The following is a 25,612-nucleotide window of genomic DNA, read 5'->3' as shown; positions in this document are numbered from 1 at the left end:
CAAAAATATCTACACATTTGAATCCCTTCACAAAACTGTGTTGAGAAGAATATGGAACATTTAAAAAACACCAGATGGGCAACTGTGAGAAAAATTAAACCAACTTAAAGACCTTGACTTGTTTGCGCTTTACTGATCGGTCGCTGTCTTCAATCTATCTGCGAGAACACACTTTCAATGATCTTGATATTTTCGTTGGTTTATTTCTAGATTGATGATTTTTTGGTGCGGGTGAATTTCACCAAATTTAAAGTCAATGTTTTCAACAGTGAAATTTTAAGTTTTCATCAAGGGAATTTTCATTATCAATGCTAAAAGGTAATGCATTTAAGTCAAAAACACAAAGCCTTGATTGAGATGCAACTGGTACATGACAGTTCTGATGATCTGATTTGAATTCATCAAATGTGGTTATAATTTTTACAGATGTTTATCGAATGTATGAGAATCTTTTGTGTGTGTTTCCTTGAGTGACAAACTATTCTCCCATATTTAACTCATCGCTTGTCGTGACTTCCTGTCAATTTTTATAAAAAATTTAGAGTTTTACGAATTAAAGTCCATTTTTTTGCTTCTGCAAAAACAAGACAATACTTTTTTTCAAGCATTAAGATGCCTTGAAATCGAATCGGCCTTAAATTTGTCTATCACATAAGGTTTTTAAAATATGACATACAATTATTTTGCAAAGTAAAAATCTTTCACTTCAAGACACAATTTAAAACAATTTAGTATCGCACTTAGTGCTCGTAGTTTCTCATGAGTTATGAGATGACTTATAAGTCTTCATTTGAACATATTTGAAGTTTTGAAAAACCTTAAATATTATTAAGTTTAGTGTTTTCGAAAAAAACGTTTTAGAGTTGATTTTTAGTGCTGATTCCGAATACCAACACCAATTTTAGCTTTATTTGTTCAAATTCAGAAATTCCCATTTTCGATTTTAACTTCCCATTTGATTTGACGAAAATAAATTTATGTAACCAAAAATAATGTTTTCAAAAAAGTGGTCGAAATTTTTAGAAAATAAAATTGACATATACACCTAAAAATTAGTAAAATTTATTAAGAAATAATTTTCGACACGAATATCTCAAAAACAAATAAAAGTATTAACTTCAAAATTGTTTGATTAAGCACAAAATATCTACATATATAACTTTTGAGAATATTTTAGTTTACAATTTGCTTACAAAAAATTAAAACCTACAAAAAACAACTAATAACTTTTAAATATTTTTTTTCGACTCAAGGATCTTAAGAACAAGAGAAAGACTTATATTATATTCTGCGAGGCTCTTACCAATTGAGAGATAAAACAAAAACCTAAAACAAAAAATATTAAAAAGTACTGAAAATGAAATTTTGAATGATATATCTTGAGAATAAAAGAAGATACTGACTTCCAACTTATTTAATGCCGTAGAAATGTTGTTGGTTATGTTTTGTAATATTTAAAGCCACTGTTTTCCTATAAGAATGCATCGATTTAACTCCTTGAATACATCTCCATATCTACTCTTTTAATAAATAGTACATGCAAATTTTTAGGGGGTAGGAATGGGACGTTATCAGTGTGGGTTGAGTCCCAGCCTCTTTTTTTCAATGTGTCAGCATAAACATTCTGCATTTTTTAAGTTTTTGTATATCGGGTGAATGAAAACTTATACAACTAATGAGAATTTGTGTGGAAAATAAATAAGATATTGAACACTTTCAAACAAAGTATTGAATTAAGAGATAGTAGATTTGGAAAATCATTACAAATTTTATTGAAAAAATACAAGTTCATAAATTTAGAAAAAGGCTAATATGACGTTTTTTTCAACTATAAAAGTTTGTATCTAAAAAGTTGAAGTGATAGATTAATTTGTAGAAAAAGTGTTATTTTAATGCCAGCGAATTTAATCAGTAAAAATAAGGTTTGTATAAGTGTCTGATATAAATATAAAAAGAAATGAACAAATTCTAAATGAAAACAACTTTGTTTTTCTTTTTTACCAAGCTTAGCCTGAGTCTTCTTGAAGTTGCAAGCTATTGGGTTAAAACTAAAACTTGCGCTAGGGATAGAATATGGAGTATAATTTTTGGTTAAGGAAGCAATAGCTTCCCATTTCGTGTTCATCTGTTGATGTTTGTAAAACTCTTATAAAATAATAATCACAACATTTTAAAATGTGTTCAAAAGTTAAAAGCTGTTAAGTAAATTTGTATAGTTTTTAGAAAGTATATATTTAATATAAAAAAAAATTAAATAAGAAAATGTATTGTTGATAAGTGGAGTATTTGAAATATTTATTATTGTTTCTTTTGTCTTAAATGCATTTACAAAACCATTTTTATAGTTTTTTTATTTACTAAGTATCCTAAGATTCTAAGTTCATTTTACCCGTGCTTTTCTTTTTATTCTTTTTATTTTATTGTTAAACATCTTAAGTCAATATAAGAATTGTAAATGCAAGAAAAGTTGTGTGTTAAGATATCTTAAGTTGACATAGGTGATTTAACTTTTTTGATTATTATCTAACATAAAAAATAACTTAAGATAGTTTACCGAAACCTAAATTATCTATAAAAAAATTAAAATAAATTGGGTGGCGCAACAGTCCATGAAGAACCAGGGCCTAGTGACTTACAACTCTCAACCATTCCTGTGTGCGAGTAATGTTGTCAGAAATGGAGGGGACCTACAGTTTATATGCCGATTCCAAACGGCTACTTTGAGAAAGCATTTTTTCATGACAAGAGTTTCTCTTGGAGAATTTGTCAATTCCTCGCAAGAGGCAGTACCCGTGAAAAGACTTTAGATGGCATATGCAGGGATCGAACCCAAGACCTCTGGCATGACAGTCCAACGCACTAACCATCATGCCACAGGTACCTAAATTATCTAGTAAATAAAATAAATTGATAGGTTAGGTTAGGTTAGGTTAAAGTGGCTGTTCAAGATGGAAACGGACACACTTAGGCCAGTTTAATGGCCTATTGTGATACCACATGAATCTTGAGGCTTTCTCCTAAGCTCAATGGAATCAGTTTGAGTCCCTTACAAAACGTGAGAGGCTGATTATACTGATATGATTTAGATTGTTAAAGAAGAATTCACCTAGGTAATTCTTGCGTTTTTGAGCTAGAGCAGGGCATGTGCAGAGAGGATGAAGTACTGTTTCTTTTTCGTCCATACAGCTTCTGCAAAAGTCATTTGAGAATACGACCAGTCTCGTGGCGCCCTTTCCTATTAGACCTATTAGGTTATGACACCTATATTATCGAGCTTATATGTGATCTGCTTAAAGGGAGCAAGCACCTTGAACGTTTTAAGTCCAGTGTTAGCAAGATGTTTTTTGTGACTTGACACGTGGTGATGTTGTTCCACCTGGTGCCTGCCAGCGTCTTGCATTAACAACAGTTTACAAGTAGCAATTGGTATGCCAGTATGTGCCAAACGAGGTAGGATGAGCTGTACTGTACCCTTCCTGGCGAGTTCATCTGCCTACCAGTTACCTGGAATGTCTCTATGGGCCGGCACCCAGCAAAGGTGAATATTAAACTGCTGATGTGCCATCTCCATTAGAGATGATCGACAGTTCTGGACTGTTATAGAGTTTGTAGATACAGAGTCCAGAGATTTGATAGCGGCCTGGCTATCGGAAAAAATACGGATATCAGATGTTGATATCACGTTTTCTTTAAGCCAGGACAAGACTTCCTTTATCGCCAAAAGTTCCGTCTGGAACACGCTACAATGATTGGGAAGGCGGAATGAGAGACTTAATTTCAGTCGTTCAGAGTACACACCTCCACCAACCCCTTCTTTTGTTTTTTACCCATCTGTGTAAAAATGGATTGACTCATCCTTCAAGAATGTCCTATCCTCCCAAAAAGATCTGGGAGGTATAGAAATCTGGAAGTTTCTGTCGAAATGCAGTTTGGGAATTGATTCTAAATACCTAAGAATTACGGAGTGCCCAATGTTGTTGTTAGTCCACTGCGACGAAGCTTTGAAGCGAATAGCAGAGCTTGCAGCTAATTGTTTGCTAAATATGTCAAGAGGTGTTAGGTAGAGTAAGGTCGGGCGAAGCGATCCGATAATACATAGGCAAGCTGAACGTAGGACTTTATTTAGCTTATCCCTGTTTATACCTTTCTCTAAATCAGTCCACCATATACTGCCACACCGTACATTAAAATCGGTCTGATTACCGATGTGTACAGCCAATGCGTGATTCTGGGTTGAAAACCCCATTTATTACCAATAGCCTTTTTTCTCAGAAATTTGTATGAGTTTTTAGTGATTCTTTCGTACTATATTGAAGAATCAGTACCGTTCTCTCGTAAAGAAGATTTCACCTCTGCTCCCCCTTGGTACAACAGAGGGCTATGTAGCCTAAGAAATACCCGTAACAAGCTTTGGAAGATCTTTTTACAGTCCAAATCTGATACTGATCACAACAAATATCTTCTCGCCTATAATTCTTTCTTTTAACTAAGGGAATCCCTTTATAACCAATACCTTAACCAAATGGAAAATAACCTTCTTTCTGATGCAAGGAATTATTTCAAATTTATAAATGTCAAACGAAAATCTGATGGGTTTCCACCTTCAATGAGTTTCTCCAACATAATCTCCTCTGATCCAACAACCATATCAACTCTATTTGCCAATTACTTTAGCAAATCGTATTCTGAACATCTGCATGATCCTGATCCAAACTACTTTAGTTATTAAGATGGTTGCACTCAAACCTCTCTTTCATCGTTTACAATAACTGAAGAAATGGTACTTGCCAAAATCGTAAGCCTCAAAGAAAACTTTAACCCTGATCCTGATGGCGTCCCATCAGTTGTTCTAAAAAAATGTATGCATTATCTGTCAAAGCCTCTAACTGCACTCTTTGAACTTTCTCTTTCCCAAGGTGTGTTTCCTCATATATGGAAAGATTCATTTATATTTCCCATTCATAAACAAGGCAATAAAACTGAAATTAACAATTATAGACCTATTGCTAAACTTTCATGCATTCCAAAACATTTTGAAAGCTTAGTTTATGATTCCGTTTATTTCCATTGCAAGCCTTTATTCTCCCCCGCTCAACATGGTTTTCTTTAAGGTAGATCCACTACGACTAACTTAATTGAATTTATATCCAAAGTTTTGTCAGCCCTTGAGAATGGCAAAGATGTTGATGTTGTATACACTGATTACAACAAAGCCTTTGATAAAATATCCCATAAGATAATTTATCTCAAACTAAGAGCCCAAGGCCTTCCATCTATATTTATAAACTGGATAACCTCCTACCTTACGAATAGAACTTATAGAGTCCTTTTCCGTAACTCAGTCTCCAATCCTATACATGCAACTTCTGGAGTCCCACAAGGTAGTTACCTTGGCCCCCTTCTCTTCGTCGATTGTATTAGATATCTTGGTATTATGTGTGACAAACACCTGAATTTCCATTCCCATTTTGACCAAATTATTAATAAAGCTAATAGATCTCTCGGTTTTATTAAGAGATGGTCAAAAGAATTTTCCAACCCCTATGTAACTAAAGTGCTTTACATTTCCCTCGTCCGTCCTCATCTTGAATATGCATGCCAAGTATGTTCTCCCTTTTATGAAAACCATTCACTCAGAATTGAAAATGTTCAAAGATGTTTCGTTCGATTTGCCTTACGTGGCCTCCCCTGGGCTGATACATCCAACTTGCCTCCTTATGCCGATCGACTAAAACTGATAGGTGCAGCCCTTATATATTAGACGCAAAAACGCTGATATATTATTTGCTCACCAATTGTTAATGGGCAATATAGATTCCCCGGCACTCTTGAGTGATATTCATCTTAACACCCTCAAAATCTGCGATCTGTTAACCTTTCCTATATCCTTCATCACCGCACTAGTTACGGGCACTTTGAACCAATGTCCAGAATTCTTCGTCACTGCAACGCTGGTATGGTAGTCTTCGATTTCAACATTTAAAAATCCCATCTGAAAGATACCCTCTACTTTTTCCCTTTTTGAGTCCGAATTCCTCGTCCCTTGTAATTTTAAGTCAAATAAAATCAATATTGTTAGTTCTTGTACATTAAAGAGCTTTTATGTGGGCCTTAGGGCCCACATGAATTAATGTTGAAAACTGATAACAAGAACTGTGTTAAGTTAAGTTAACTTATGATAGCTTGTAATAAGCTGAATAAATAAATAAATAATTATTGTTTTTGTAGGTCTTCGTCTTTTCCACAAAAAAGCTGATTTTTGTTGGATTCTTTAACAAAAATCAACTTAAAGCTTACAATAGTTTGCATATAATAATAAAAAAGTTTGATTACAATATACGTTTTATTCTCGAGATGTTTTTGTCGGAAACCAATTTTTAGTAGCATTACATTTTCCTTAGAAAATAACCTTAAATCAGTTTCAGATTTTGTGAAGATCTTTTTTTAAAGAAATTGTCAATCGGATTTTTCTTAAAACTTTACCAAAAATTAAAAACAATGTTTTGTAAATGATAAAATTAAATTTAAGCCAATATCTTAAATTGTTATTTAATTTGTATCTACTGTTAGAAGAATTTTTTTAGGTTTGTATTTAAAAAAAAAAAAAACTTTAACTTCGATTTAAAAAACAAAAAAAAAAACAAAATTGGATCTAGCGGATTTGAGCAAGGACTCTCTCTGACCAGAGAAAAGACAAGATACTTGAATAAAAAATAGTGTAGTAGATGCAAATGTTTCCAAATTTATCAAAAACTAAAATCTATTTTTATATTTGGCTATTTTGATGTATAGTACTTAATAACTTAATATTTTTTCTGAAAAATAACCCATTCCACCTAATAGGAGGGGACATAGACCCCCATCCAATACCATTTTTTGTCTTTTATTGATTTTCGCGGTTTATCTGATTTTTGGACATCGTTGCGTTCATCACTCTAAATCTGAAATTTGAATTATTCGTTAGGCCAGTATCATAAACAAGTAGCCATAAAATTAGAAATACCGGTTTTTACTCAAGTATCCTTCTATACAAATGTCAAAGTTACTTTACTTATATTTTCTTAATTTTTTGTTTGTCTTTATAAAAAGAACAGAACACAATTCTTTAAAAGTCTTTTCTACATCTTTTGATTTTATGACCTGTAAAATAAAATTCATTTGAAGTCGATAATTCTTCTGATTCTTGAAATATGGCCAACGTATCCCAAACTTTAGGACAAAGGTACGTACACAACACACGCACACTCAAATTTTACTGTAAGAACCTTAAAATGTCGAAAAATGTAATAATGTTTCATTCGGCAAACTATGTACATAAGAAGTTTTGTTAAATTATGTTGTTTTTTTGCAAATTTTCCAAAATGTAAAAATTTATAGAAATCTTAACATAATTGTTGAATTTCACCTATGAAATCACCAAACAAACTTAGGTTAGCTCTATTGAAATATCAAAAAAAAGATATTCCGATTTACAGCAGCTTTCGTTTAAAGTTTTTCCAAAAACGGTAAGCTGTATATTTACCTACACTACCGACACCTGGTACACAATTTAAAAAAAAAATGTATGACGCTCACCACAAATCTCAAAAATGTTTCTTGTTAAGCGAGTTTTATGTATTGATTCATAACTTACATAAAACAAACTCTCATTAAAATATTTTTTCTAACAATTTGTTTAAATTTTCAAATACTGAGCATATTGAATACACACAAATTTATTCAAAGCAAAAACAAAAAAAAAGCTAAATTTTCTGGCAATATTTTGACCTTAAAATTCTATTTTCGTACATTAATTGACTCATAGTGTGACGTATTTCCGTAAAATTGTTTTATTTTTTTACAATTTTCGAATTAATTTTTCTTCATGCTTCTTTGGATCAAAAGAGTTTTTATTTTTGTTTTTTTTTTTTTATTTTAATCGAGATTTTAAATTTTACTTCTGTACATATTTTAAAACAGAAAAGTTGTATCTATACTTGAATATCTCTACAAATCATATAAATTATTTAACATCATAGTTCGGAAGGCTGGGTTGTGTTTTTTAATTTTCTGCTGAATCGAGCACACAAACAAATTTACTATTGTGTTTTTTAATTTCGAGATATGTGAATGAGGGTATTTAACTTAAAACTTCCGGTAATTCTGATCTAGAAATAAGGTAGCGGTTTCATTGATTGTGTGTCGCAATTTCAATTGAAAACTTACGTCTGAGTTTGATTCAAAATTAAATAATAAGAAAGTAAAACCATTAGCAAATATTTTTACTAAATATAAAAATAACGAACAATTTAATACATACAACTTACTTACTTTTTATTAGCTGGCGCTACAGAACGGGTTCCCCTATTCCCAACGAAATAGATTCCATCAGCTTACTCCATCTCAAGCTTGCTGTCTCCAGTTTTAAATACTAAGTCACCGTGTATCGGCCTCAACTTGGTCGCTGCACCTTAGATGATGCCTGCCTCTTCTTCTTGTTCCGTCCGATTAGGCGTTTGTTACTTTTCAAGCTGGAGCTTTGATATTTATTAGTTCTACATGCTTACCGTCTTATCACTGTACAACTCATTCAGTTCATGGTTGTATCGTCTCCGTCAAGTCCAACGTAGACCACCTCGAACTTATACCTATCACGTCTTATTTTGATCACGTCTGCCATGGAAATCCTTGTCATAATTGTCTGGTGGTTTTGAATCTGCTGAGCCTCTACCAATTTTGACAAACCAGCGACCATTCTCCAATGTCATTCTGATAAAGCCCATCAGCTTGGCAGGAATACTAAAACTCGACCTGGCACGGTATAACTCATCCCATTTGACACTGTCAATGACTGCTTTAATGTCGATGAAGAGGTGATGTGTATAGATGTTGTATTTTTGAGCGTAGAGTGACGATTTAGTCGATGGTAGATTTTTCATGTCTGCTAAGTGCCAATCGCCAGTAAATAACTTCAGACGTTCAAATAATATATGGATGGATTTATTGATTCTGCAATGATCCCTCATATTCATCACCGTTAAGGAGATAGTTTAAATAGTCACTCAAAACTTTAAGCATCAACTCCTTTTCTAGTCCTTCCACGTGTTTCCTTCTAAAACATCTCTGAATATCCAGGACTTCATCCTACTCATTATTCTGAGCAAACGGTTTTAACCCATCTCTTGTCGACGTAGAACTGGCGGACGGCCCTTGTCCTCCTTTGATAGCACAACCTGTCGTCCAACATTATATTTTCTTCTCGTCGTTGTTGTCCGCCTGAGCTCTTCCATGAATATTCTCACGCACATCAGTGATCTGAGTGAAATCTGAAGCGATCTGAATCTAGTTTGGGTGATCTCTACGTACGAGTAAAAAGTTTTCTAGAGGAATGTCTTCCGTCGATAGCAATATGATCAATATCGTTGTAGGTGCAATTATCCGGGACCACCGTCGCTCTTGTGGATATCTGAGAAATCTAGTGCATCATAGTCTTCTTGGCTACGAAGTCGAAAAGCTTAAAGTCCATTTTCAGACGTGATGGCGTGTAGGATGTGTCTTTCAATTGACTTACTAAAGATGACTACCTTACCAATTTTGACATTCAAATCTGCCAGCAGTATCGTTACATCGTTAAAGTTTTGGTAAGGACCTCTTCCTTTATAGATTCATTCTCTTCTTCCGTATGGACATGGCCGTTGATAAGGCTAAACTTATGGAATTTGGTTTCTATGAGGATTCTCACTCGTTGACTCGCTGACATTCCAAAAAAGCTCTTTGTCTAATTATTCCTCTGACAGGAAATCGAGTTCCGAAAATACACTTCTTCCCATTCAGTAAACACTTCCCATCATAGAAATCATATCTTATACTATCTTTCTATTGCCTGGTCTATCCCACCACATTTCTTGATGGGCTGTCACGTCAGCTCTGCTTTGTGTTTTGAAAGCTGTGTATTTGATAGATCTAACGTTTGTCGTAAGTATTATTTGTGGTACCTCAGGGAGTCAATTATGGAATCTTATCATAATTTAAGTATAGGTTTTAATAATAAGAGGTTTCATATGGAATTAGCCGCTAAATGGGCAGATGTCACTTTTGAAGCTGAAAGATAAAGTCAATATTAATGCTTCGAAATCAACTTAAGACTTTAAAGATGAAATTCATAAAATATTTGAGGACATGCATTGACGACTCAGTCATGTGTGGAACATTGTCTTCCCATTCGTTCCTGTTAGGAAAGATAACGGTAAAGGTTCTGTTGAAGTGAAGACAGGATAACATGTATTCCTGCAACTTATAAACTTATAAAGACTTTCAAACAATTTTTATTTAACAGCTTCTCTCCTTGCTGTCAAGCAAAAACTACGATTTTTCGTTTTAGTCTTAACATATGATGTACCTCTTTATCATTTCAATCTTTATCAACCATACCTCCTCAACTATTCATTAATGATACCATAATCATTGCTTCAACTGATTTTGACAAACCGGTTAAAAATTACTTGACCAAAGAAAGCCACATCAAAGTATATTCTCTTGTCATACTGAAAGAGAGCAAGTCACTTTATATCTCGAACCTAACCCATATAGAATAAAGATTTAAACTATTTCAACAAAAACAAAACTTAGAACAAAGTTAATACTTTTCACAATCTATTCATTATGTAGCTTGAGCTACCAAACCTACCTACCTTACCTATAACTTATAAATACTTATGGTTTGTTGTCATTCAAGGTGTATCTACCTTTTACGAAGTTTTTTATTACACTGTCTCGCCATAAAGACGATGATCATAAGAGAGAGAGGAACAGGCTTCTTATTAAAAAAGTATCTCGTCATATTGTTGTTGAAATTGAAGTCGCGTTAGCAGCTCAGGCGGAGTCGTAGAAGTCACCATCGCTCTTAGCGGTCGTCGTCTTGGCGTCGTCGTCGCCTTTGTTGATGGTTTGGTCATTATAATGTCGTCGTTTGTTGGTTTGGCTGCGCACATCGTCATGCATTTTGAATTATTATAGTGTTGTCGATTTACTGAATGATTTATAATTAAATATGGGTCAACATTATTCGTACTTTACTACTTTTAAGGAATGGTGTACATCATGAGCTTGACGAGGTTGAGAGATTTTTTAGAGTTTTATAAAAGGCTTCATGATGTTTGAGATTAATTCTGTTACGTAATGGTTTTAAATTAAGTTGATGAATGTACATGCTTCTTTTTTTTGTAGGGTAATGACCAAATTAAATTTTTAAAAATGTATGACCATAAACATTATATCAACACTTTAAGCACTCGAAAGGACAAACATACTTTATTTCCATATACCTACACTCAAGATTGGCAAACCGGAGAAGTTTTGGTAACGTAGGTTGACATTGGTAGCCTTAAAATAAAAAAAAAACACATTACAAATTCAGAGGAAATAGGAAATGACGTCGTTAAGTCTTTTAGCAAAAGTTTGGTTTAGGTTTTAACTCGTGATATACAAGATTCCAAGAATATGAAAGTCAAGCTTAAAAATGATATGCCTTACTCATAAATATTTGCAATGTTAGAAACTTCCGTTCGTATTGAGCTGGTGGAAGACTGACGTTCATTCAATAATATGAAAGGTGACAAAGTCAGCAAATGATTCAATAATTGTTTTACGAAAATGTGTGTTCACTATTTGTGAACTCTTGGCATTGTTTCGATACCTCTCTCCGGGTGTATTTTTTAGTAATTAATATTTAAAAAGTGACATCTGTCAGGAATGACATTTAAGTGTGTGTAGACTGTAGAAAATGTTCTCTTCAGAATCAGAACTGTCATTTCTAAATAAATGAGCATTTTTAGAAAAATCCAGTTAAGGCAATACTTTTGACATGCCAGTCTTTAACACAATCCGTCAAATGCGTTAGTCTTTTGTACACTAACTTACCTTTGGAAATTGAGTAAATGATTAACAAAATTATTTGATAAACAATTTTTCTTATAAAGAATGAAGAATCTTAAATATTATTCGAATTCAATTTATGATCTAAAGCACTATTCACATGAGCACGACAAACGACCAACGAATGAACGAATATTCAACGATTTTGACATTTCTTTCACATGAGAGTTTTTAATTCGTCGCGAATGAATGAACAAGAATGATTATTTTAGGGTAAGTACGCGCGATTATTTTATTCGTTGCGAGAGTGGATAATGTGGAACGCGAATAAAGTTTGACAGTTCGTATCAATTACAATTTTATTCGCGACGAATAACTTTGTTTTTTATGATGTTGAAAAGTAGAAGTATGCTTTAAAAATCAAATAGAAACTATAAATCGCTATCGTTTTTTTAAGAATTTGTGTGGAAATATGTCTTCAAACGTATATAAACTCACATTTTGTAATTAATTCGTCGTTCGTTGGTGGCGCTCAAGTGAACACTGCTTAACTTCACCAAAATTTACTGACTTATTTACCCCGCTCCCAATCCATTTAAGATCTCAGCTTGAGCTATTTTGTGCTTCCATCACTTATTTTACAAGCTCCCTCCAACCATCGACACTAAGCGCTCTTGCGTCAATAATAGCACTGTCTCTATAGCAGAGGTTCGGTCTTCCTTATCCCCTAGAACCTGGAGACTAGTATTCAAAGATTTTCTTGGCTGGAGCGGTGTTCAGTATAGTTGGCGCGTTTTAGACTGCGTCCATATCTTGATAGAGCTCGTACAATTTACGACTGGATTTTCTACTCCATTCGCCTTCTTCGCATATAGGATCAAATATCCTCCGAAAGATTTTTCTTTCGAAAGTGGCTTTGTGGAAATGAGGCTTTATTTGTTGATACCATTTGCTATGTTTTGTCCCAATTTACTAGTTTCGGCTGTTTATCTAGCTGTGACCCGTGAATGGTTCCAGAACAACTCGTTTAGAACAACTAATGATGACGATGTCTTCCACAATAGCAAAGCAGTTGTGGTATGCTATCATATTCGGCTTTAAAATCGATGGAAAGATGGTGGGTTTCGCTTGAAATTATTTGGTTTCTTTTAGTTTGAATATTTGGTCTACTATTGATCTGCCTGGTCTTCAGTCACGCTGGTGTGTTGAAGAAAGGTTTAAGATGCTCTCAAAGTACGTTGGCTATAATCTTCTAGGCAACATTCATCAGCGATTTGCTTCTGTAATTTTAACAGGACATACGTTCGCCTTTTTTGTAGATTGGGCATATTTTCCTTTGTGACCAGTCATCGAGCAAACTTCCATCGTCCCAAAATTGTCTGATAAACAGGTGCATTTACGCTCCTAGAACATTACCTCCAAATTTGAAGAATTCATCAGGTAGGCCATCCATCTAAACTTGTGGATGGCTTTTTTAACCTCTTTAATGCTGGGCGCTGATACTTGTCTTTATTGACTGAGCTGCTGAAAATACTTCTCCAACACTTCTCTCCAATTTCCTGTGCTATGGTGATTAGATTTTTTCTTCTGTTTCGTAGAGTCTGATGGCATTTGTTTTGCAGTTTTATAGAACCGGTGTACCACGGATTCTTTTTCATTGGTGGCTGATAGCTACTCGTATGTACTTCCTAATGATATGGCCTTACTGGTGCCTTGTTAGCGCTTGTAGATAGGAACTACGACTGAGAGTTTTCGCGTCAATTAATCGATGTAGTATTTGGCATTCTCTGATATGCTAAGGAATGCCATCAAATTTCATTGCTCTTAAATACAAGAAGTCTTCCTAACAACAACACTTGATATTAAAATATGAAGATTCTATGCCACCTGAAAAGAAACGCCCAATCCTGGACCTGGTGAATATAGTGACATGTGACTGAAGCAATTTTGTAGCTTCCACTTCTTAGAAACTGGTATGCAAAGTTGTGGACTTTTTGGTCAAGCATTTCCCAGTATTCTGAGACAAACAGATGCCAGCTTTTAAGTCGAATCTAAAAAAAAATCCCTATGCCAAATTTTCCTAATCTTCTTACATGTTTAAACGTTAAAATATTGAATAAACTTCTTTTTTACCCAAAAAAGTAAAAAAAAACAAGTCTCACAAACATAAAAAATCTCAAGAGGTTCTCAAAACCACCCCAAAAAGCTAAAACATTAAAGATTAAGTCTGTTTTTCCTCTTTTTATTCTATTTTCATTTATAACACATGCAACATTATACATAAATTAAAGTGAACTTGTTTCTCATACCATAAATAAAAGCAATTGGGTTTAATTACCTTCAAGTTTAGTTCATGGCAAAGCTATTTATTGTTGTTGTTGGTATATAAATATTTCTTGTTGTATTCTCATAAATATAATAAATGCGTTTAACACTCGATTCAATTTAATGACTTCATTTGGTCTTAGATTCATGTTCTCTGAAGTAGTATAAAACTCTTACTCTTACTTAGACTTATGATAACGATTAGTTGGAACTTACGTAATTAATTAATTATAAAATAAGAACGCAAGGTACATAATGTTTTTTTTTGCTAACTAATAAACCATTCATAGAAATTAAATTTTTAAGGTATGTACACACTTTATGCCTAAACTGCTTAACCTAACCCCAACCCCATCCAAACGGATTTATTTATTTGTTTTTGACATTGATCCCATAAATAGAATCTTATTAGTGGCTAAGTGTTAAATGTGTGGTGTGTGGATTTGTTTTTATTTTATCTTCATTTGCTTTTATAAATAAATGTTTATTAAACAAAAAGTACAATTACACATACGATTTTAGGAAATTAAGTTATATTGTTGATTTAAGAAACAGTAATATTTGGATAAATATTATTTATGAAACGGATGGGAGATAGACCTCCAAATAAAGTAGGAAGTGTCAAACATCGTTTTTGTAAAAAAAAACATAATCATAATTTTCGAAAACGTGGTTTAATTTTGAATATCCCCCTATTTTGGCAGCTGTCATTTTTGCAGCTGTTATCTATTGACATTTATCAATTAAAAACAACGCGATTTTTGTGTTCTGAGTTGGAAGCTATTGATGACTTCGATACTATCACAAAGCTAGAAAAGTTTCCTGGCCGTGTCATAAACTTTTGTTTTTTTTTTCCGTGAAAGATAAGGTATAAACCATTGTTCCGCACAACCAATTCAAGACCTTAAATATGAAATTCATAAAAGTATTGAGGACGCACACTTGTTTGATCTTGGCAAAATTTCTTGGAAATAATATGGTGCTGAAAACTTAGCCTCTAATTTCGCAATTCAGTCAGAAACTTCAAATTTGAAAAATGTCTGAACTAGCCATAGGAGTAGGAAAGGGGGCACTCTAGTCTGGGAATTTTTTGTGGTTAGGAGCGCGTGGCAAAGAGGTCGGCAGCCTTTGTAGGTAGTGTTTGAGTCGTGGTGGTTGTGTATGTCTTATCAGTATTGATGTTTTGGGGTTAGGAGCGCGTGCCAGTGTGAGTTATAGAAATGTGTAATGGTGTTATCACAATATGTTTTTTATGATTCATTGTAATTTGTGGTTTGTATTTTGTTTAATGGGTTTATATGCCTACATACATATATAGTCTTCCATTCTTTTTTTTTCTAGTAAGAATACTTAAAGAATGTAAAAAAAAAAGAAACAAAATCTAATGTCCGATGAAAACATATTTTTTCGAACGCGCAGCTGTTCTATATTTTGTCATAAATAGAAACTGTGGTTTCATAAAAATATGTATGGGAATTTCACAGATAAGATGCGCAAATGTTCTATATTTTTGTCGTAAATAGAAATTGTGGTTTCATAAAAATATGTATGGGAATTTCACAGATTAAAGAAAATAATTATAATACAAAAAGACAAATATTGAACATGTGTCTTTATTTTGTTTTTATCAGAAATACTGTGAATTAGAATACTTTAAAGAATGTAAAAAGAAAAAACAATTATACATGGGAATTATATTGTTTTTTTTTTTTTTTTTTTTTTGTGGGAAGCTCATTCGTTCTATATTTTGTTCTAAGTGGTTTCATAAAATATTGACTTTATCTGTTTTTATCAGAATTATTGAGGTTTGAAATAATTAAAAGAATTTCAAATGTAGCAATCAAATATCCATTTGACTTAAAAAAAAATTGGTAAAGTAACATTTTATCAAAAAAAAAAAACACATATAGACATTAAGCTCAATGTCTATACTTTTTTCGTAAGTATAAAATCAGGGCATATTCAACTATTGAATTCAGTCACTCTTGACAAAGTAGAGAATAGCAAGTGGTAAATCTTAAAAAAAATTTAAAAAAAATTAAAAACAAAATGTCTTCAATTTTAAACAAAATAAAAGCGAACTCCAGGATCGTGAGCAAGCAATTGGTCAGCATGAAGAAGCTGACATTAAAAAAAAAATATGCGATTGTGGGTGCCAAGAAGTGCACCACGCGCTACGGACAGCAGCTGTGTCTGGAACTCAATGACTGTTACGTCTTCTTACCAAAAAGGTGTGCAGAGTCCTTCGGTGATGAGGAAATACGGGAGCTGCCTAAACTTTGTTTGGAGGTCGTAGCTCCTCACGAAGCAACATTCGAGATAGACTTTCATGAAAAAGAAAGTAGCACCAGCGATGACAGCAATATCAACAACAACAACAGTATCAATGAAAGCAGTAGCAGCAGCAGTAACAACAACAACTATAATAACAACACCAACAACAATCATAAAAAAGACGAGGAGGAGGTAATGAATAACTTTGTGCAGTCACAGAAGAGTTTATTTTACAACTCTTTGTATTAAAAAAAAAAAAAAAGGTTTTTTGTTATTAAAAAATAAAAAAAAAAATTAAATACAAATTTTTAAAAGTTTTTTTTTCTATACCTGCTTGTTTGTTTGTTTCGAAGGATTGAGAAAGAAAGAGAATATTTTGTTATTACTCGCTTCTATTTCAAGCAATTAAGGTTTTTTTGTTAACTTTCACTCTTTTCTTTTTCACCCATTTGTATATAGCGATTTGAAATAATAGACGAAATGGTGACGAGGATTAAAAGGTTTGGTTTGAACGGAAGAAAAATCCAGTTCAAAATAAAACCTGTTCCTGAAAATAAGGAGCCTACTTCCTGGATAAGGGAAGGTTTGAACGGCATGTTCAAACATGCTTTGAAAGATCTGGATCCCCTTGATAAAGTGGGAATAACTTTTAGCGGAAAGAGTTTTTCCACCGAACGGGGTAGCGGTTGGATCAACTTTAAAGACTGTTCGGCCATTAAATTTAGCGACATTTGGGAGATGGTCAGTAGAATCTTCCAAAGTAATTCTACAGGTCTGAGCACTGATGATTTTAATCTAAGCATAACATCTGTGAAGCTCCCTTCAGGTTCTGGAAGAAAAAGATCTATCATCCATAACACCTTTGAAAAGGAATGCTCCAAAAGAAAGGGTATTGTATCTGTACACAATACGGATAACTTGTGCTTGCCTCGAGCGCTAGTCGTTGGCAAAGTATATGCCAATAAAGAAAGTGTGTTAAACAAAAACGCAATAAGAAGAGATATTGGGAAAATTCAGACAAAGAATGCCTTAAAACTAATTAATGAGGCACACATAAATATACCCCCTGAAGGGTGTGGCATTCCAGAATTAAAAATATTCCAACAACATTTAAAGGAATACAAAATAACGGTGTATAACCACGGAACAAAAGGGCGTGATATCATATTTGAAGGTGATAATGATGAGAAAAAAAAATCAATTTAATCTACCATAATAATCACTTCAATTTAATAACGTCCTTAACTGCTGCATTTTGTTGCAGTTATTATTGCGAAGATTGCCATGAACCCTACAATATGAAGAGCAAACATAGGTGTCATAAAACATGTCCACAATGTCAAAACACACCTCCGTGCCCGAAAATTGCAAAAGAAATTAATTGTGTAGATTGTAATCGAAATTTTAGAGGGAAAAACTGTTTCGACAAACACAAGGCAGGCAACTCAAAAGGAAACAATATTTGTGAACAAGTCAAAAGATGCATACTATGTTTAAAAACATATAGTGGCAATCGAACTCATATCTGTGGCGAATACTACTGTAAATTATGTAGGAAGCACGTGGAAGCAGATCATTTGTGCTATATACTTCCCGATAGTAGATTACCTAGTTGTAAAGACACTCTTTACATTTTTTATGATTTAGAGAGTCGTCAAGAGAGAGTTATCGGTGAAAAAATCATATCTATTGCAGATGATACTTATAATACTCAGGTGAAAATACATGAGCCTAATTTGTGCGTTTTTAGGCAAAAGTGTTATGAATGTTTTGATATCCCGAATTTGGCCTTTTGTAATAAGTGCGGGCATTCATTGAACGTTGTTCAGGAATCTGAAGAAGAAGAAGAAGGAAACATTATCCCAAAATTCTTAAAACATATTCTGAATGTTCGACAAAAATTTAAAAACGTCATTGTATTAGCACATAACGGACAATCTTATGACCATCAATTTATATTAAATTATATACTGAATGAAACAAATTTAAGTCCGGAATTAATCATGCGAGGCAGTAAAATAATATTAATGATAATAGGAAATATTAAGTTTATAGATTCCTTAAATTATTTCCCGATGGCTCTCTCTAAGCTACCGAAAACCTTCCAGCTATCGTCGGAATTGAAAAAAGGATATTTTCCTCATTTGTTCAATACAAGAGGAAATAGAAACTATGTCGGGAAGTTACCAGCCTTAGAATTCTACAGTCCGAATACTATGAAAACAGAAGAACTTGAAGTATTTCTAAAATGGTACGGAGAACATAAAAACGACATTTTTGAACTCCAACGTGAACTTTTGGAGTATTGCATCAGTGATGTCAATATCCTGACTGAGGCTTGTCTAAAGTTCAGACGTTTTTTTCTCATTGAAAGTAATATTGAGCCATTCTTAGAAGCTACGACTATAGCTTCTTCATGCAATCTGGTGTACCGAAGAAATTTTCTACAGTCGAACACTATTGGGTTAATACCCAAAAATGGATACAGGTAAATTGTTATTTAAATGAATACAATATCTAAAATAAATGTTAAAACAAATGTGTTTTTTCTCAATATCAGGTGCGTCGATAATCAGTCAACGGAAGCAATTAAGTGGTTGATTTTGGAAGAGCAAAGTCGAAAAATCAACATAAAACATGCTGCTAAAGGACGTGAAGCCATAATTAACGGAGTTAAAGTCGATGGTTTCTGCGAAGAAAATAAACAAGTTTTTGAGTTTCATGGTTGCTACTATCACGGTCATCCTGCTTGTCTTAAACATAAACGAGACGAACCTCTATCTGATAAAGAACAACACGATACGTTGAATTACAGATACGAGAGAACGTTGGCCAAAACAGCACGTTTGAGATCGTTTAATTATGAAGTGATCGAAAAGTGGAGTTATGAATTTGAGACCCAACTTAGTTTTCTAAAAGATGAAGAGTTAAATTTCATAAACAATCACCCACTTGTACAGAATGCCCCGTTAAATCCACGAGATGGTTTCTTTGGAGGAAGAACTGGGAATACATTTAATTACTACAAGTGTAAGGAAGGTGAGCAAATAAAATACATTGATGTATGTTCACTATACCCCTGGGTATGTAAAAATGGGAAGTTTCCAGTAGGACATCCAAAAGTTCATACAAGTAATGATGATATTTGCTCTAATATGCAACTTGATGGTATCAATGGACTCATTAAATGTAAAATTCTACCACCAGAAAACTTATTTCACCCTGTCTTACCCCAAAAACAGAACAATAAACTAATGTTTTCATTGTGTAGAACCTGCAGCAGTGAGAAAACTAAGGAAAGAGTTTGTACCCATTCTGATGATCAGAGGGCCTTGTTAGGAACATGGGTGATTGACGAAGTAGTAAAAGCTATTGAAATGGGTTATAAGCTACTAACTATAATGGAAATTTGGGAATACGATGTAATCCAATATAACCCTACTGCAGGTACTGAAGGATTATTTACCTCGATGATGAATAAATACCTTAAAATAAAGCAAGAAGCTTCAGGTTGGCCAAATATATGTTTATCTGAAGAGGATAAAAACAAATATATTACGGATTTTCTCGAGAAGGAAAAAATCAAGTTAGAATACTCCGAAATAACAGATAATCCTGGCAAGAGATCACTTGCCAAGCTGATTTTAAATTCTTTTTGGGGTAAATTTGGACAAAGAGAAAATCAACAAAAAACCTGTATTATTAATAATCCTTCAGATTTGTTTAATTTGCTTACTCATCCATCTATAGAAGTTTCACAAATTCTACCAATTAATGAAAACAATATTGTGATAAGCTTCGAAATGAAAGAAGAAGCAGTTGAAACTCTATCAACTGTTAATGTTTCTATTGCCGCATATACCACAACTCAAGCTCGCCTGAAATTATATAGCTACTTAGAAAAACTTCAGGAAAGAGTTTTGTACTACGACACTGATTCCGTTATTTATGTTTGTCGTCAAGGAGAATTCGATCCACCTACTGGAGACTTTATCGGTGATATGACAAACGAACTGGATTGCTATGGTCAAGGAAGTTACATTACCGAATTTGTAAGTGGTGGACCAAAAAATTATTCTTACAAAGTATACAGCACAAAGGATAAAAAAGAACACACTGTCTGTAAAGTGAAGGGTATCTTCCTCAATTATGAATCTTCCCAAAAAATTAATTTCGATTCAATAAAAGAAGCGGTTTTAAATTCTTCTATACAAGAAGATTCTGAAGAAAGTATTGTCATAAAATCTAAAAATATACGACGTACCATAGAACATCAGGTAGTTACTGTAGAAGAAGTCAAAACATATAAACCAAGAGCTGAAAAACGTCAATTTTTCGACGATCACAGTTCTCTGCCGTACGGATATAAAAGGAAAAAGCCCAGCCCACCTTCATCATCATTATAATAATCATTATAGTAATAAAAAGTCGCACTTTATGTAAATATTAAAATAAAAAAAATAATTTAAAATTTTAAGCAAAAGTTTTTTTTTTTTGTTTTATTTGAAAATATTAATTACAATTTTTAGCTTCTTTAATGTATCTGCTCAAAAGATAAACATTCTGGAGTGCACATATTTTTCCATGATACCAACATTTCAAAGTTATATCCGGATAAATTCTTTTTAGTTCTTTTAAATTAGGACACTTATAGTTAAGATCTTCAAGGTTAATGACTTCAACATTTTCGTTATTAATAAGTTTTTGTAGCCAATGTTTCTTTTCTCTACCCTTGACGTAAACAACATTTTTAATTTTTTTTCGAAGATATGACTTAACTTTGCAAAAATCTGTATCTCCTCCATCCCAGGTAAAACCATGATGATACTCACGCAACCAATGAGCTTGTCTTTTGAGGTGTGACGGAAGAAAGTTAGAGTGAAATGGTGGAGTGAGTATGAAATGTTGGTGATATCCATTAAAAAGTACAGCCATTTCCTTTAAGATAAACTCATTGTTGACTCCTCTAAAACCTTGAAAGTCTACAAAACAGGTATCCATGTTTAGATCTGTTCTAAGCAAATGCACTTTTTCTACTAAAAAAATATAGATTATGACACCAATTTAAATAAGTTTGTTAACTTCTCCAGTCAATGGATTGTACTCGATTATGCGATCATGAAGTATTAAACAATACATAGTTGTTGAAGCAGGAATCGAAGTTAATGTTTTAAGTTCAATTTTTACATCCACAGGACCCGTTTTGATTGACTCATTTTGATGAGAACAATCAATAACCAGAATTGGGGCGATATCTTTAAACTCTTGTCGCGATAAAAGTGGATTTGATTGTTGTTGATAATACGATTGTTGAAATTTACTATACATTTCATAGAGAATAGCATATCGATCCAGTTTATATTTAACATTTAAATCTTCGCGAGGGTAAGATTCGGAATTTAAATGTACTTTTACATTGCTCACATCACAATGATCAAATATGCTAGCATCTTTATTTCGTTGATTTTTTCTATCAGTTTGTAGAGCAATGGTAATATATCTTGGTTTCTCAAGCTGACTTGAAGTTTTAACTGTCCATACATGATCAGTGGTGGTTGGTAGTGTTGGATATTCGTACATTTCCCAATTTCGAAAATGAATTTGAATTGGATTTGATTGTATTTGTTTCAATAATGTAAGTTTATTCGAATCAGATAAGGTAATGTGTGGTACTCTCCACTGCAGTTTAAAAATCGAAAGTTTTAATTCTTCGTTGTCTTTAGAAAAATAAGCATTCTCATTCGATCGAGTACGAATTAAAATCAATTCATGTCTTGCATTTGTTATGATCTTTTTATAATCTTCAGCAAATCCTAACAGATATTTTAATTTTATACAAAAATTAAAAGTACCCGATGCAAGAGAAAAACTGCTACCCCCAGTCCATGATCCATTTTCCAAGCTCTTACTTTCATTTGCGTTTAAAGAAATATAATTTTTTAAGGTCGATGTTATTCCCACGTTTTTATTGTTGTCAATGTTTACTCCATTCAGTTCATATTGTATTTCTTCAAAAAGAAAAGCCATTGCATTATTAGTTAATTTTCCTGCTGAAACAGTTCCATCTGCTTTTGTTAGACTCCCTTCTACATAAATATAGCTTTCACTAGGTAATATACATAAGTCTTGTTGTTGTATGGGAATACGTATTTCATCACTCGGATTGAAGGACTGAAGAAATGGTGAGTAACAATGGTACTCAAACTTAGATATGCTATTATCAAAGATGGGTCCTTGAGTAATATTTAATATATCGTTCATATTGTAAATTATTTTAATTTGAATCCCAGTGACAGAAGATAGGCTTTATTTTCAGGTGATAACTTAGGTGTTGACAGTGTTGATGTTTGGGAAGAACTAGTTAAATGGTTACCTTTGATATCTGTTAAATAATTATTGTAGATTATCATTATTCTAATATTGGGGTTAGATGTAATCGAACAGTTATTCTTTCTCCTCTAAAATTTATTAAGTCTCCGTTCTGGTCCACAAGTTTTAATGTTATAGTACTTATTCGTTTGACATTCACAGGTAGATAGATGACATTTTTTGGAACTTCAATGATTTTATACCCTGACCCTGTTTCTGGTGAGAATTCATGTATTGTATGCATAGGAGTATTATTAAAGTAAGAGCCAGTAATTATATTACACTCGACTCGTATTACATTTACCTTGTTTATGTCAACAGGTAAATCTGACAAATGAGTTTTTTTACCTTCTAGAACACGTTTACTGAAACCCAATAATTTTCCTATGGTTCTGTTCTTGTTGAAATATATGTTCTCGTTGCATTGGATTTGACATTCCATTGTGTTATTATTTGCTTCTATTTCAATAATAATGGAGGAATTTCGCAATAATAATTCTTCGGATATATATTCTGCAATAGCATCAATTTCATACGATCCTATTGGGATTTCAATTTCATATTCGCCCACATGAAACAAATTATTATTCGCATCAACATTCGGTATAGAGTTGTACGTGTGAAAATCAATCAATCCACAAACATAGTCTTTATCCAAGTTCAGCGGTGGAAAATATTCAGCTGATAGAAGGGAAGTTCTCCCGCTCAGTGTAAGTGTCATTGCCATGGTGATGAAAAACATAATGAAAGCCATTGTATATAAAACTCTTTATTTATTGAAAATAACATTCATATAAAAATCTTAAACATAAATGACCACAGTTAAAAGAGTCATAACCTTGGTATTTTGTATAATTATAATTAATTTTTTCACCCAAATAATTAATAATTTCAATAGGAGGTTGAAGATTTCCAAAACTATCAAAATATTCAATTCGGTTGCCTTTTTTATAAAACGCTACCCAGTGTGTTCCAGGACCAATTGATGAGTCTAGATTTACAATTCCACATTCGTTTTTCAAAGGTTTAGTTTTTGGTAAATTATCTCTCATGAAAACTCCTCGAAAATTCGGAATGAATTTCCTTGCAAAATTTCTCAAATCTATTTCATTTAATGCACGATTGGGCAGCGAACTTAGAAGTTTTTTGGCTGTGGATTTAAATAAAGTCCAAACCCTTTTCTATAAGGTTTAAGGTATAAGCCCTGGCCTACTGCAACGGATTCCATTTGTTGATTATGACGCTTTTTCTCCTCTAAATCTTTTTTAGCAATGCTAATATCGTTGACAGCTTTTGCTACGCCTGCAGCACCTCCCGTTAAAGCTCCAAGAGCTGAAAGTCCAGCAAACAACGGTACAAGAAATGGAATTACACCACCAATTTTCGGTACAGAAATAACTCTGGGTGTCTTAATGTTATTACTGTTTTTTCTTACTGTTTTCTTAGCAGATGATATGGCTATTTGGATTGCCTTTTCCAGATTGAAGGGTTTTTTACGTTTAATATTATTTCCAACAACTGTTATTATTTTTCTAAATGAGAGTTGCTTAGCATTTTTATCTAAATTTGACTTATTGTCGTTTTCTTTTTTATTTTTCGCTTTTTTCTTAGGCTTTTTGTCTTTATTCTTAGAACAACCCATACCGAATTTTGTTTTTGCCTTCAAAAGATTGGTAACCAATAGTGCGTTTGCCTTTTCACCTAAACTAGCGTCTCCGGATTTAACTCGTTGCCAAGCTTTTTCAGTTAAAACCCTATCGGCAATGTGTCGATCAGATGTATTTTTAAATTTAGAATAAGATATATCGTGTTCCTTGCACGCTTGATCAAGTAAATTAATTCCCGGATCCCCTCGAGCTAGACGTTGTCGGAGTTTTGTTCCAGGTCCACAGTATTGATAACCAGGTAAATGTAGTTCAAGAGGTAGTTTGTTTATTAAAGTATTTAATAAACCTTTTCCTTTCACAATGTTTCGTCGACTGATATATTTTTTGGAATAATCAATCATTTTAAATGATTATCTTAACGTAAGAATGGTTGGATGTCATATGACACTTTTAAAATATAAACTTGTCATTTATAGGAAATCATTTAGTTTTAATTAATATGCGTTTCGTTAAACAACAATGCCAGTTACCAGTAATAAATATGGAACTGGCTAACAATATTGAAAGAAAAAAACATGGTAAACTATTCCCTCATAGTATAAGAGGGTTAATTACTGGTCCCTCAAATTGCGGAAAAACAAATGTCATGATGAGTTTGTTACAACATCCAAATGGATTAAAATTTGAAAATATCTATATATATTCTAAATCCTTACATCAACCAAAGTATGAGTTTTTACGAAAAGCCATAAAACCTATTAAAAATATGGGTTTCTTCACTTTTGCCAATAACAGTGATGTTATTTCACCCGAAGAGGCTAAACCAAATTCTATATTTATTTTTGACGATATTGCCTGTGAAAAACAAGACACAGTTCGAGTTTACTTCAGTATGGGACGGCATCATCATATTGATAGTTTTTACTTATGCCAGACTTATACAAGAATACCCAAACACTTAATTCGAGACAATGCGAATTTACTAATCATCTTCAAACAGGACGATATGAATCTAAAACATATATATAATGATCATGTTAATTCAGATATGACATTTAATACATTCAGAATAGTTTGTGCAGAATGTTGGAAGACAAATTACGGATTTGTGGTAATTGACAAGGATAGTCCTTTGAATGAAGGTCGTTATAGAAAAGGCTTTGACTGTTTTCTTAAGTTATAAA

At 33.1% G+C, this 25,612-nt stretch overlaps 3 protein-coding genes across 3 annotated transcripts in view; 2 read left to right on the top strand and 1 right to left on the bottom strand.

Annotated features, from left to right (window-relative positions):
* Nucleotides 1–25,612, top strand: part of LOC129939430 (uncharacterized) — a 62,813-nt gene that overhangs the window by 1,016 nt on the left and 36,185 nt on the right. The gene's annotated exons all lie outside the window — the stretch shown is intronic.
* On the top strand, nt 18,669–20,858 carry LOC129946087 (uncharacterized). The gene is made up of 2 exons (XM_056056120.1): nt 18,669–18,940; nt 19,013–20,858. The coding sequence occupies exons 1-2, from the start codon at nt 18,669–18,671 to the stop codon at nt 20,856–20,858; spliced, it is 2,118 nt and encodes a 705-aa protein (XP_055912095.1).
* On the bottom strand, nt 21,517–22,713 carry LOC129946078 (uncharacterized). Its single transcript, XM_056056108.1, has one exon. It carries the CDS (start codon nt 22,711–22,713, stop codon nt 21,517–21,519), a length of 1,197 nt encoding a protein of 398 aa, XP_055912083.1.

This window comes from Eupeodes corollae, chromosome 1 (assembly GCF_945859685.1).
Source record: "Eupeodes corollae chromosome 1, idEupCoro1.1, whole genome shotgun sequence".
In the NCBI taxonomy this organism is placed as follows: domain Eukaryota; kingdom Metazoa; phylum Arthropoda; class Insecta; order Diptera; family Syrphidae; genus Eupeodes; species Eupeodes corollae.
Note: the sequence above shows the minus strand (reverse complement) of the source record. Positions and strands in the feature narration are given on the sequence as shown.

What these genes read in the sequence shown, in the direction of transcription:
- LOC129946078 (XM_056056108.1), bottom strand. Translation starts at nt 22,713, where the DNA reads ATGAACGATATATTAAATATTACTCAAGGACCCATCTTTGATAATAGC.
- LOC129946087 (XM_056056120.1), top strand. Translation starts at nt 18,669, where the DNA reads ATGAAAACAGAAGAACTTGAAGTATTTCTAAAATGGTACGGAGAACAT. An exon ending in ATACCCAAAAATGGATACAG is followed by an intron (nt 18,941 to 19,012) that starts GTAAATTGTTAT and finishes TCTCAATATCAG; the next exon opens with GTGCGTCGATAATCAGTCAA.